Here is a 13,665-nt window from a genome sequence, read left to right as displayed (position 1 = left end):
CAGCTTCACCATGTGATTTACCAGTTTACTACCAATGTAAACTGCTGGTTTACCAGCAATGTCTGTAAACATACATTCAGTCTCCCACCGGTGCTGAAAGGCTCCATTTTCAGAAATAACTTTTTTCTTTGCCATTGTGAGGGGCTAGCTTCGCAATAACAGAAGTTTGACTTGATTGACGCGGGAATGTTGCCAGGTAGCCTAACATCTGGGAAAGAGGCTGCAGCGCTGCGTTACAGGATCTGTTGTTTGTGTGTTAATAGCACCTCATATCGTCGGGCCATGCATAACAGTAATTAAAAATAATCTATATAAAATGATCTCGCGGGCCTGATATGAACGCTGGGCCAGTTTGAGTGTGTGCAGTGAGAATTCAGTCAAAGTATTTAACTGGAGTGTGAAAAAATAAGCTGAACTCTACAGCTTGTGTGGTCTCCTGTGGCTTTAGGTGCTGACAAGCCTTCCAGCTGTTCTCCAGCATTTTCATTTACAGCCGTAAAATATCTCCACATGTTGCTCCTGTTTCTCTCTCTCTGCAGTCCAAATGGGTTTTCTGTGTGTAGCCGAGTCACGTGACGGCACAGTATCAAATCCCAGCAGGGCAGAAGAAGGGGGCGGAGCAAAGTGAGTCTGCCGCATAAGAAGAGGTGTTCGCACAGACAGCTGCTTCTTCATCCGCAGCGAGTAAAATAGTGAACTCGGAGGAGCATCGATCATAAACCACTACCAACGTCCTGATCGATATCTGCATCGACCTTTGTCTCCCGGATCATAGGTGAGATCAGAGTGAACCACGTGGGTCTCTGCTCCCTGATCTGTTTCCTGTGTTTGGAAAGAGTTCCAGCTTCATCGCGGAGTTTCTCTCGGTTTGTGGGCTCATCTAAAGGTAAGCACCGAGCTAACCTCAACACTAGATTTACTAACCCTTCTCAAAATCCCTTGAACCCAACACCTACTAAAATCACTGAGTTTATTTTCTGGTGCAAGTCCCGAGGTGTTAATCACCCCTGCTGAGATTTTTACAAGTCATATGCTCGATTCTCCTGCTTTTGTTGCGCAAACCACCCATTGTCTTTGAGGCCTGGCCACATTTGCTTTCACACGTACTGCGGTGGAGATGAAGCCAGCCGCGGAGGTGTGCGGGTGGATAGCGAATGAGCAACAGTTTCTGACTTTCCAAAAGTACTCATTTATTTAGAATATGAAAAATAAAAGTGCTACCTCTACCACACATTAGTCGAGAGCATACTAGTACGCAAACTGTAAGCTGTACATCTCCGTGTCTCCTGATGACACCAGACCAAAGGATGCCCTTTTTAACTTTATTTTAGATATAAGATCTTGGATGGCAGAAAACTTTTTACAGCTTAACCAGGACAAAACTGAAGTTTTAATCGTCGGTCCTGAGGCTCAGAGAGAGAAACTCTTGTCTAAATTAGAGGCATTTTCACTATGTCCTTCACTACAAGTGAAAAACCTGGGTGTTATTTTTGACTCTGAGCTTGGTTTTATCCCACATATTAAACATGTAACCAAAATTGGATTTTATCATCTAAAAAATATAGCCAGAGTCCGCCCTATTCTCTCTCAGGCCAACACGGAGATGCTGATGCATGCTTTTACTACCAGTCGCATTGATTACTGTAATGCCCTGCTCTCTGGTCTTCCAACTTTTACAAAACTTTGCAGCTCGTGTGCTGACGAAGACCAGAGGGCGGGCCCACATTACACCGGTTTTAGAATCGCTGCACTGGCTCCCCGTGTGTTTCAGGATCGATTTTAAAGTTCTTTTATTGGTTTATAAATGTCTTAATGGTCTTGGGCCTTCTTATCTCTCAGATCTGCTTTTACCATATGAGCCCTCGCGGACCCTGAGGTCCTCTGGTACTGGCCTTTTGATTGTCCCTAAAGTCAGGACACATACTCACGGAGAGGCAGCTTTTCAGTGGTATGGTCCTCGTCTGTGGAACAGCCTGCCGGAGGAGCTCAGGGCCGCAGAGAACATACATGTTTTTAAGAACAGGCTCAAGACCCACCTTTTTAATTTAGCTTTTACTTAGCGTTTATTTATTTTATGCTTATTTATTCTATCCTGTTATTCTATTATTAATTTAGGCTTTACCTAATATTTATTGATTTTATTCTTATTCATTTTTTAATCTTCTTACTCTATTTATATTTATATTGTATCCCGTTCTTATTTATTTTATCGTTTTATCCTGTATATATCCTTATTGGGTCATATCTCCAGTGTTTCCTCGGAGGGCGCTCTCTGCACCGGGGCTGTGATCGACCGTGGCTGCTGGGGCTCTGGGGGTCCTCTCAGCCTGGCTGGGGGGCTTCTTTGCCTCCCTCCTGCTGTGTGCCCAGCCTGGAGGCTGCGGTCTTGTGACCGGCTCCCGGTGCAGACGGCTCCCTGTGATAGTGTTTCCTCACTTGGCTCATGTGTGCCCAGCCCAATTTTACTCTTTAAGTGTGCGCGGGGATGTGTGTGTGTGTGTGTGGGGGGGGTATTCACATCATTTATGTTAATGAGAGTGCGGGGAGTGAGTTGGAGGGTGGGGTGGGGTGGGCTGCTTTTAACTATGTAAAGCACTTTGTGCTACCTTTTTTTTTTGTATGAAAAGTGCTTTATAAATAAAGACTGATTGATTGAAACACACGGGAGCATCCATTACAGGGAGAGTGCGAAGTTGTTCAGCCGCTGGTTTCCTCTTTCTGGCGCAAAGTGGGCCAAACATAAAGAAGAGAGACGGACTCGCGACAGAAAAGCTGATCATTAAGCAGTTTCATGATTGAAGTAGCAACAGCAGAGGGAGAGAGAGAGGCAGTCGCTCCATATATCGGTTGTTAAGCTTAACGTGGGAATGCTTTACAAACATTCAAAGATGAACTTATACACTAGCTTTACTTCTCTCTCAAATCATTGTTAGAAGTCCAGTCAAACAATGATTTATTGATTACACGTACGCGGGAGAGATCTGCAGCGCCACTCACTTACAGAGATCTCAACAAGGAAGCAGACATCACACTATTTTTGTATATTAAGGTCCAGCCTCACAATACGTTAGCAGATATCATAATATACACCAGTTACAGTTAGAAACAGTTAGACACATTTCCTTTTTTAACTCTCTTGACTTCTATAACAATTAAAAACCCTCTTCACGTCTCACACTCTGTGTGTTTCCTGCCGTTATTTTCTCCTCATACATGTCTCTGAAACATCCTGTGCTCATCTCACTGAACAGGTGTACGGGGACTTTGCAGGCCAAATGTCTCTAATCTTTGCCCTAGAAACAAGTCGAATATTTATCTTTGTCTGGAAGCGTGTTTGCATTGACCCTCAAAAGACTCAATGCCATCTCTCATGAGCACATTTGGAATGTGTGTATGAAAATGAGTATAACTACTTATTTAACAAAAGCTTTGCACAAAGTGCCACTAATAAAAGCCCGGTTAGAATAATGTGTTTCCCACAATTCACTGCCTCTGTTTGTATCTCTGTCACTGCAGGACCAACGTGGAGCGAGAAGTCAGCGCTCTCAGGAGGCCGACAAACCTCACAGAAGAAAGAGAGAGAAAAAACACAGCTGTGACGAGTGTGGGAAGGATTTTACTGTAAAAGCTTCCCTAAAATGCATCAGGTCATCCACACTGGAGAGGGACCGTTCAGCTGTGGAGACTGTGGAAAGTCTTTTATGCATGCTTCAAACTTAAAAAGACACAAACTGATCCACACTGGAGAGAGACCATTCAGCTGTGACGAGTGTGGAAAGTCTTTTATGCGGGCTTCACACTTAAAACGACACCAACTCATCCACACTGGAGAGAGACCGTTCAGCTGTGGAGACTGTGGAAAGTCTTTTACCGAGTCTAGACACTTAAAAATACACAAAGTCATTCACATTGGAGAGAGACCATTCAGCTGTGACGAGTGTGGAAAGTCTTTTATGCAGGCTTCACACTTAAAACGACACCAACTCATCCACAGTGGAGAGAGACCGTTCAGCTGTGGAGACTGTGGAAAGTCTTTTACCGAGTCTGGACACTTAAAAACACACAAACTCATCCACACTGGAGAGAGACCATTCAGCTGTGACGAGTGTGGAAAGTCTTTTATGCGGGCTTCACACTTAAAACGACACCAACTCATCCACACTGGAGAGAGACCATTCAAGTGTGATATTTGTGGAAGGTCTTTTTCCTCAGCTTCATACTTAAAAAAACACCAGCTCATCCACAGTGGAGTTAAAGCGTACAGCTGTGATGATTGTGGGAAAGGTTTTACTCTCAGTAGCTACTTACAGAGTCATCTAGTTACCCACTCTGGAATTAAGGCATACAGCTGTGACATTTGTGGAAAAACTTTCAGCCTGAAACAGAACCGAAATAAACACCTACGCATTCACACCAGACATGATGTGTACAGATGTGAACAGTGTGGTAAACAGTTTGCTACAAACACAGAGTTACAACGTCACATGTTTACCCACTCTGAGGAACAACCTTATAAATGTGACTTGTGTGAGAAGACTTTTAAATCTCCACATTACCTGAAAGCACACCAAAAGATCCACACAAGAAAGACTCTACAAGTGCAGTTACTGTGAGGTATGTTTATATATGTTTATATTTTTATCTTGTCAGCCGACTGTTTGAAACAACTCTGCTCATCAAATTGTGCTAGCATGTTAGCAATTTTACTGCATGGAAAAACACCTCTGAATGATTATTCAGACTCTAATCACAGGTTTTTAGTGATAGTGTTTGAAGATTGTATTACTGTTATTGTAGAATTAAACTAGTATTAATTTAATGTTTTTACTCTTATCGTTTTTATAGCACATTAAATTGAGCTGAGTGTGATAATGTAAACAGTAAAATGTAATTGGACTTTGGCAGAGATGCTCTTTATTTCAGGCAACGTTCAGGGTGAAAATGTTGAAGGACTGACTTACACTGTGTTTGTCTTTGTTTAGAAGCAGAGCGACACAGATGGATCCAGTTCTCAACCCTGTCATCGCTGTGGGAAAGAGTTTTTTGTGACCTTTGTGGAAAAACTTTCAGTCATCAAAAGACCCTAAAAATACATCAACGTAGACACACTGGAGACAAACTGAACTACTGCAAAGAATGTGGGAAAGGCTTCACCACTTCAACGGACTTCAAACAATATGAACTCCTTCACAGTGGAGTTAAAAAGCACGTCTACGATCAGTGTGGGTCATCCTTCATCAGTGCACAGCAGCTTCAAAAGCGAGTCCACACAGGAGAGAAACCATACAAGTGCAGACACTGTGACAAAACCCTTTCACAATCATGTGATCACACTAAGCATGAACGCAGACGCATGAAAGAACTTCATCTGTAAGAGAGTTTGAGTAATCTCAGTTCATACTCCACTCACAAACGATTCCATGTTACGAATAACCTGTTACGTCTTCATTCCCTCTTTTAAGTAAATCTTGTAAACAGTACATTTGCATAACGACTGAAACCAGTCCAATGAATGAACAATGGGCTGTGAGGTCAATTTCTTGGTTGTTAATAAGCAAATTCTTATGACCATTGGTCAATAGCCATGAGTACCATTCACAGAGTAAAAATTTGTATAATGATTATGAAGGAACTGTCTTACTTTTACAATGTTCAAAAACATTTACTAAATTATCTCCTCTGTGCAAACATCAGCCTAATCATGCAGGACTGAAATCATTGCTATCTCTGGATCACAGTGAATCTGAAGAGACAGAAAGATCCTCTTCTGGTTTCAGGGTCAGACTTAAACCCTTGAGATCAGACTCCAGAGTTCAGGTAGAGTCTCCTTATCTGATGAGGCAGCTATGAATGAAAATGTGCCTCGTTACATTTTAAGCTTTCTAAACTGTTCTACTGTAGTGTTCATGTTGAGTGGTTAGCTTTGTTCCAGCAGTTGAATCAAAAAATCTGTTTCCTGTTATCATGTTTTTAATGAATGCATCGATCCATGTTTTCTGCAGTTTTTTTCAGCTTGTTTGTTATGAAATCCTGCAACAGTTAAACCAAAATTTTATATGTTAAATAAAGAAATGGTTTACTGACAAAGAGTTTGAGCTGTGATGTCATTTCCTGTATATCAGAGCAACACCTGAAGTTACCAATGTTTAAAGTCATAGTCAAATTATGTGTCAGCATGACCTTGTGAAAACTGCTTGGCGCTGCTTCACTATGTTATCTGCTAACTGTTAGGGCGTAGAAGGACGAAACTCCCAGTCCCAGGATGACCAGTGCCAGGACCTTCCTGATGCAGAGAGTTGTGTGTGGGGGGATAAAGGAGAAGCTGAGGCATCCCAAGGGTAAAGCTGGCATAACTGAACTTTAATGTTTGATGTGTGTTGTGGTTCTCCTGCGCGCAGTAATTAATAGCTTGAACACAGCAGAGCTTGATATAAAGACCTGGGCGACAACTAGCTTTCTGCTGCTGATTATACTTGGCCCTAAAATACCTAGAAATGTGGTATCTAACCAGATACTTGCTCTGGATGCCATTACCTTGGCCTCCAGTAACACCTTGGAGTAATATTTGACCAGGACATTAAAAAACATTTAGGGCTGTGTGATGGGCCGAGTTGAAAAAGCAGGAGTCACAGGAATTATTAGAAAAACAGGGTTTTTATTCATTTAACCCAAAAATTATATTTACAAAAGTAATTAATGTTGAGCTCATAAAAAAGGTCAAAGAAACAAAACTGAACTCAGGCAAAGAACTGCGAACTTAACAAACCAAATGACTGCACAAAGAAATATAACTGACCTAAACATGAAATGGCACAGAAGGGTATATATAAAGTCTGATCAGACCACTATGACACACGAGGAGTAACTAAACAAACCACAATTGTAAACAACATAGATGACAGTGCAGTCTGGTTTGTTAGTAAACTAAAAACCAAAGAAGGAAGTAAAAACTACTAAAGCCTAAACTCAAACATTAAGTACAAATACTTTGTTTTAAAAGTAGAATGGGAGACAGAGCCTTCAGGCGCCTCTTCTGTGGAACCAGCTTCCAGTTTGGATTCGTGAGACAGACACTATCTCTACTTTCAAGATTAGGCTTAAAACTTTCCTTTTTGCTAAAGCAGGCTGCCGGGGATTCCCATGATGCATTGAGTTTTTCCTTTCCAGTCACCTTTCTCACTCACTATGTATTAATAGACCTCTCTGCATTGAATCATATCTGTTATTAACCTCTGTCTCTCTTCCACAGCATGTCTTTATCCTGTCTTCCTTCTCTCACCCCAACCGGTCGCAGCAGATGGCCCCGCCCCTCCCTGAGCCTGGTTCTGCCGGAGGTGTCTTCCTGTTAAAAGGGAGTTTTTCCTTCCCACTGTCGCCAAAGTGCTTGCACATAGGGGGTCATATGATTGTTGGGCTTTTCTCTGTATCTACTGTACAAGATAAAGCGCCTTGAGGCAACTTTTGTTGTGATTTGGCGCTAATGGTTTTAATTTAAAAAAAAAAGAGGCAAAAATTAATTTGTTTCTTTATTCAACGTTTGAACAGTGCGACTCAGTCAGTACATATTCAGTAAATGCAAATTATTTACATGGCAGTGCACTACAGGCATAAATCTAGACCCCTAGATAAAACATTATGGCATTATAGCAGTGACAAACCCCTCCACAGTAGCAGGTGGGGTTTTTCTTTTTTGAGGACGGCTCCTTTTACCTGTCACTACGGATGGTCTGTTTATGTTTTGATCAAGAGCCTTTTTTTGGCAGCTGAAGAGGAGAGGTCTATCTTGTGGCCAACCTCTGGCTGTATCTTGGTCACATTACCCAGCAAAACCCAGTATGCAGGTTCATCTGTAACAGTCCTTGTGCCACGGATCAACACTGTTGCTTCTACATTAAACAGAAGAGCAGCGACATGGCTGCAGGTCTCTGCGACTCCGGCCATACAGGTGCAGTGGGCGGCTTCACCCTTCCCTGTGATGCTCACAGTGACCCATGGCTGCAATGCTGGTTCATTCAGTCTTTGAGAGTGCAGTACCTGAAACACACACAGACAAAGTTCATTTAAATACAAGAACTATGAGCCATGGCCGACGTAAATGTGTTTTATCTACTTTATCATAAATGTAACAAAGTGTTTAGAAAGTTAGCACATACATGTAATATTTCATTTTTTTTAAGCATATATATATATATATATATATATATATATATATATATGCATATGCGCACAACACACACAACTATTAGATCCTTAAGATCAAACCCGTGTCATTCTTTTGGTCCACTGCAGTGCAGTAGTCAAAAAAAAGAATAAGTGAAGTGTCCACAGATGGCCAGGATAGAGCCCAGAGTGTTAATGTTTAAAATGTATAAAAATATTATTGATTGCAATTCTTTACTGTTAATATCAACAATAAGCTTTTTATTTTGAAATTACAAGTTTAAAAAAAATGCTGTTACATTTACATTTAATGCTGTTACACTGTAATCCTTTATTATAAGTATGGACACAGAATAAAGTGAACAACATTTTGAAATAAGTTTAATTGGAATTTTGTACTACGCAAAAAACAAAACAAAAAAACAACAACAACAACATATTAAACAAACAAACAAACACAGCCAGTGCCTTCATTTGTCCATTACATGTCAAACATAGCACTGACCCTTAGTCCCTGCTCATCAGCACATGCTTTCAAAAAGAGCTCCATGTCCTCTGCAAACTGAAAAACAAAGAGGAACAAGTCCCTTGCTCCAGTGTCTTCTTCCTCTGACATGTCTATTAAGACCTTCTGCTGGTCCCCTTGATTTAAGGACAGATATTTGGGCATTGTTACATGTCCACAGAAAAGTGCCTTATTTTGGACAACCCACTGCACAGCAGGACGCAGATCTTCAACAACTGCTGGCTCCTGTGTCAGGCAAATGGGGATGAAAACATAGTTATTTCTCTGTTGCAGAACAGTTTTTTAACAGTTATTCAAATTTCACTAACCATGTAATTACACTACTGTTTAAAGTGAATACTGACCTGACTGACTTCCTGGAACTTGCGCTTTTTCAGTCTGAAAATGGGCACGTGTTGTCCTTCAAGCACAGCTTTGGCTTCCTCTCTCCAGTGTGCAAATAGCTTGCCAGAGCTATGAAGAGTAAGGCCACAGTGAGGGCATGTCATTTTCATGGACTTTCCATCAGCAGCAGTTTTATTGAACACAGAGGGTAGAGCCAATGAATGTTCTAACAAAGACTCAGAAAATGGTTCAGATACCGAAGACAAAACCTTGGGGGGGAAACGGGGCTCTTCGAAGAGTACTGCCGGAGGAATACGGGTCTCCTCGGAGAGTTCAGCGGGGAGCAGTCCTGATAATGGTGGCTGACTTGGCATTGAAGAATGGTGACAAGACAATAAATGCCTTGCCATATCCCCACGCCGTATGATTGTAATCTTACAGACAGGGCAGTGAAAGTGTCCTGTTGTCCTACAAAGCAGCCTGCACCGGCATATCATTTTATCTGTAAGAGAAAAAAACAAACAAACAAACAGATGTAATTTAAATGTAGCTGTATAGAATGCAATCAATTTGTCTAACAATCAGATTGTACATGTTAACAAAAACATCCAAGCCAACCTCAATAATGAAAGAAAAATGGTATGGATCACAAAAGTTATGTCTAGGAAAGTGGTGAAAAGTAAATAAAAATATATTTTATAAAAACACTATTTTTGTTGCAGATGAATGCACTGAACTGTACAATATCAACAGCAACTTTTAAGTCAACAAAGATACTGCAGAAGTGCTTAAAAAAGTGCATATTTATAACTATAAAGTATATTTAATACAAACATACCTTTGAAAGGCAAAGCATTTTTTTATATGCACACTTAGATGCTCCTCAATCTTTGCCCTGACAGTAGGGCTGAAAGTGGGGCACAGAGGGCAGTGAAAGAGTCCTCTGCAACACGTGTTGCATTCCTGCAGTTCTGGCTTTAAGCCCGAATTCCAGATTGATGTGTGCATCTAAAACAGAGAGAGAAACAGATAAACACCATATATACATTTAAGTTAAGGTTTTAGCAGAAATAACAATTTACAGTTGGCATGTAATAGATTTGGGAAGAAAATTCTTGAAAAAAAACAAACCCCACAAATATTTTACAAGACACTTTAATTTGTGAGACATGTTTCTATTGACATATAACAGTCAATTGAACAGAGGCTAACTAAAATCTGGGCAATAAAAAAGCTGTACAGAAAAGAATAATGAATAGAAGTATTGATAAATATATAAATCTGTTTGTGACGAAATTTACAGTGTTGACGCTAACCAAAGGTATCACAAGTACACACGTTCCTTACTACAGTTTAGATACCTCTGTTTAGAAAGCACTGACTCGACTTTTTAGTCAAGTCGAAGTAAGAAGTACAGGGTCTAAAATATAATTTATGTACAAAATTTTGAAGTAATCTTGCGTCCAAAGCACGCGTGCGGGGGGCTGATTTACAAATGTACGGATTACAAAGTACAGATACGCGTGCTAAAATGTGAGAAGTAAAGTATAAAGAAGTATACAGTAGGCACAAAAAAGTACAGCAGTAAAGATACCAGAAAATTCTACTTAAGTACAGTATTGAAGTATTCGTTATTTTGCATCTCTGACGCCAACAATAAATCATACTCTAATGCAAAATGTGGTTTTTGCTTCTTCTCGCCCACAGAAGCCGTTAATCCAGCTCTCTTACTTAAACCAGGCCCAGGAAAAAGCATATCTGTGTGTTTCTCTGCCATGGAGCACGATGAAAAAACATTAAAATAAGGAGGAATGTTGTTGTAACGCTAAATAAGTGGCAACATGATCATTGTAAGAAAACTAGACGATTCCTAGAATTATAAAATCACTAACGGCAAATTTATTTAAGAAAGACTTAACCAACCTTTGTGATCAACTTGCAAGACTTCCACGGTATCCATGCGTGTTTACGGCTAGTGTGGAGGTCACGTGTTTCCGGTTAGTGTGGAGGTCACGTGTATCCGGTTACTGTGGAGCTCCACAGTGGCTGCAGCCAGACCCTTCTCATTTCACAAGCCTCTCACTTCCGCACTTCTCGTACTTATAGTACGCACCGTACGTAGTACGCGTAGTGCGCGTACTTCAAGCGTGCAGTCTCTTAATTGGGACACAGCCAACGAAGCAGTCACGTTCTAAACGACGCTTCGGACGTCACTGATCACGTGACTCTGGCCAAACGAATCAAGCTTCGACACAGAGCTTCTGAAGCAGTGTGTTGATTTTTTTGACACACGCACCGGAGCATCAGCTTCAAGCGGACCATCACTACAAACTATACCACTACCAACGTTTCCCGCATCTGTTTCCTGGGTATTTTTGAAAACGCAGATTTTTCTATGCGTTTGCACCTTTCGTCCACACGTAAACGGCGTTTTCGGACACTGAAAAACGCCCGCCAGGGTGGATACTTTCGAAAAGTCCGTTTTGACTATTTTGAAATCTCCGTTTTCAAAATACCCGTGTACGTGTGGAAGTTGCCACAGCTTCATCACGGAGTTTTTCTCGGTTTGTGGGCTCATCTAAAGGTAAGCACCGAGCTAACTTTACTGTGAGCAGTAGTGATGGGCAGATGAAGCCCCATGAAGCACTGAAGCTTTTCATCCAATTGGTTCACCCCAACGCGAAGCTTCATGAAGCTTCATTTGCTCTAGTAGGACACCTACTGGACGTAAAAATAATAGCTGGCATGAATTTGAAGAGTGTGGCATTTTGCACACAGCCTGTAAATGTCAACAACAAAAGGAGTGTGTAAAACATGTGTATTGTAGTGATGGCAGTATACTGTGTATATTTATAGTGGCAGTATGGAAAATGATTATTTGGAAATGCTAAAAATGGAAATGATCATTTACTGTGAGGTGAGGTGTGGTTGGGGTGTGGACAGTAGTTGTGCTTTTGTAACGTTGAGGTATGGACAGCTACACACTGAGGCTTTGAGCCTCAGTCCTGCCTGTTCACATTTTATTCTGTAAAAACTAAATTTTCACTGCTTTTATGACCTTTTTAGTGGGGAGAACATAGCTAGGATTTAATGATTTAACAAATCTTTTAAATCCTTTGTCCTCCACAATGCTAAATGGCTGGGAGTCCTCAATCACCATGCTGACCAGGTCTTCATCTATTTGAGATTGTTCTCCTGAGGAAAGACAATAAAGATAAAGCACAAATATAAATATTACACACGTAACTTATAACAGTTGTATAATATTGTTATATCATTTAGTAACATTACTGCATGCTATATTATCATTGCATTTGATGGCTCACCTGGTCTTGCTCCACAATCGGTGTCCCCCTTATTCTCATGCAAAGCTCTGTAGTGCCTAAGCATGGATGAGGTGTTGTTGTTGTTATATCCCAGCTCCCTGGCACATAGCAAACACTTCACCTTGTACAAAAGTCAAGACAGCTCAACATAAATTGTATTGCACCATCAGTATCATGAAAATACATCTTCTGTAGAAATTTACATACCTTGTTGGGAGGAATAAGATCAAAATGTTCCCACACAGGGGAGGACATCCTCCTCTTCTTAGCTGGCTCCATTCTCTCCTGACTTTCTCTCCTCACTCTCATAAACCTCCAAACGGTCTCCAAACTCTCACTAACCGCAACTCTCCATCAAACACCCACATTTTTGAATGAAGTCTGAGGGGTTTATATCGCTGTCATATCTCGCGGCAAAGTTCGAACCACTTCATGAACCAGTCACGTGGTACAGCCGGGCAGCGAGGCTTCGGACGTCATCATTTTCAGCTCCTCCCATAAATGAAGCAAGCCTCGATACGCGCTTCGCGGAAACGCCCCCTCCATTACTCGACACACGCTCCGAAGCCTCGATACAGAACGTCCCATCACTAGTGAGCAGGGCTCTAGACTGACTTTTTGACATGGGTGCACCGGTACGCCTAACTTTAAAAATTTAGGCGTACTGGCACAAAAGTTAGGCGCACTCAAATTTTTCAACCGCATCGCTTAACACCGCAGTTATACATGTGCACTTTCTTTGGGGGGGGGAGTCCATACAGACAATATTCATTTCTAAATTATTAACTAACAAACTTGTGCTTAAAGTGCTTTGTCAACATTGTAGAAAATGTTAAACTTAATCATCATTTCAGCTCCTCTGACAACCTGTTTGCTGCTGTCTGCTGCTGAAAGGCAGTGGGGAGAGGGGACACTTGGGCAGTGCATTTATTGCAGCATATAATGTGTTTCCTGGATACACTGTGCTTTTTCCGAGCACTGGCTATGAATTTCAGAAGGATCAGGCCTTAACTTAACAAAAAAGTTATCAATAGTTCTTTTCATCTTTTCTTATTACCCACAGCTACATCCACTTCTCTCAGGCCTAGGCTGCTCACTAGTAGGGGTGCAACGATACACAAAATTCACGGTTCGGTTCGGTTCGATACTTTGGTGTCACGGTTCGATATTTTTTCGATACAAAAAAATGTTCATGCATTTTTAATTTGTCATTTATTAAAATTATAATATATTTTAACTCAAAAGTACAGTTTTTAAATTTAACCCTAACCCTTGTGCGTGTTTTTTATTTGACAGCGCGAATGCGCACCTGCGGACCACTTATGTTGC

The 13,665-nt window shown here is 41.1% G+C and overlaps 3 protein-coding genes and 2 long non-coding RNA genes across 8 annotated transcripts in view; 2 read left to right on the top strand and 3 right to left on the bottom strand.

The window, feature by feature from the left end:
• LOC120746939 (gastrula zinc finger protein XlCGF8.2DB-like) overlaps positions 1-13,665 on the bottom strand; it is a 175,440-nt gene that overhangs the window by 65,685 nt on the left and 96,090 nt on the right. The window lies entirely within an intron of this gene.
• On the bottom strand, positions 1,083-13,166 carry LOC120746957. The gene is made up of 3 exons (XR_005698989.1): positions 12,928-13,166; positions 12,679-12,683; positions 1,083-1,094 (listed from the first exon to the last, which is right to left on the bottom strand). It is a non-coding gene; the product is annotated as an uncharacterized LOC120746957 (long non-coding RNA).
• On the top strand, positions 3,525-5,146 carry LOC120746947 (zinc finger protein 708-like). Of its 2 annotated transcripts, none has more exons than XM_040052537.1 (2): positions 3,525-4,614; positions 4,986-5,146. In XM_040052537.1, the coding sequence occupies exon 1, from the start codon at positions 3,639-3,641 to the stop codon at positions 4,611-4,613; it is 975 nt and encodes a 324-aa protein (XP_039908471.1). In that variant the 5' UTR covers positions 3,525-3,638; the 3' UTR covers position 4,614; positions 4,986-5,146. The 2 variants fall into 2 exon arrangements, with proteins under 2 accessions (XP_039908471.1, XP_039908470.1); XM_040052536.1 differs by having other exon boundaries at positions 4,983-5,146.
• LOC120746955 lies at positions 8,529-11,076 on the bottom strand. 2 transcript variants are annotated; one of them, XR_005698987.1, is made up of 5 exons: positions 10,934-11,076; positions 9,849-10,018; positions 9,268-9,512; positions 9,031-9,139; positions 8,529-8,911 (listed from the first exon to the last, which is right to left on the bottom strand). It is a non-coding gene; the product is annotated as an uncharacterized LOC120746955 (long non-coding RNA). The 2 variants fall into 2 exon arrangements; XR_005698986.1 differs by having other exon boundaries at positions 9,031-9,512.
• The window catches only part of LOC120746943 (gastrula zinc finger protein XlCGF8.2DB-like), a 29,828-nt gene continuing 27,296 nt past the window's right edge, over positions 11,134-13,665 (top strand). Inside the window, exon 1 of one of the 2 annotated variants that reach the window (XM_040052529.1) lies at positions 11,134-11,594. In XM_040052529.1, coding sequence (XP_039908463.1) covers positions 11,406-11,594 — 189 coding nt within the window. In that variant the 5' untranslated portion in view covers positions 11,134-11,405. The remainder of the gene's footprint in view (positions 11,595-13,665) is intronic. The other variant, XR_005698981.1, reaches the window with a different exon arrangement.

Source organism: Simochromis diagramma, unplaced genomic scaffold (genome assembly GCF_900408965.1).
Source record: "Simochromis diagramma unplaced genomic scaffold, fSimDia1.1 OVJJ01000606.1, whole genome shotgun sequence".
NCBI lineage: Eukaryota > Metazoa > Chordata > Actinopteri > Cichliformes > Cichlidae > Simochromis > Simochromis diagramma.
Note: the sequence above shows the minus strand (reverse complement) of the source record. Positions and strands in the feature narration are given on the sequence as shown.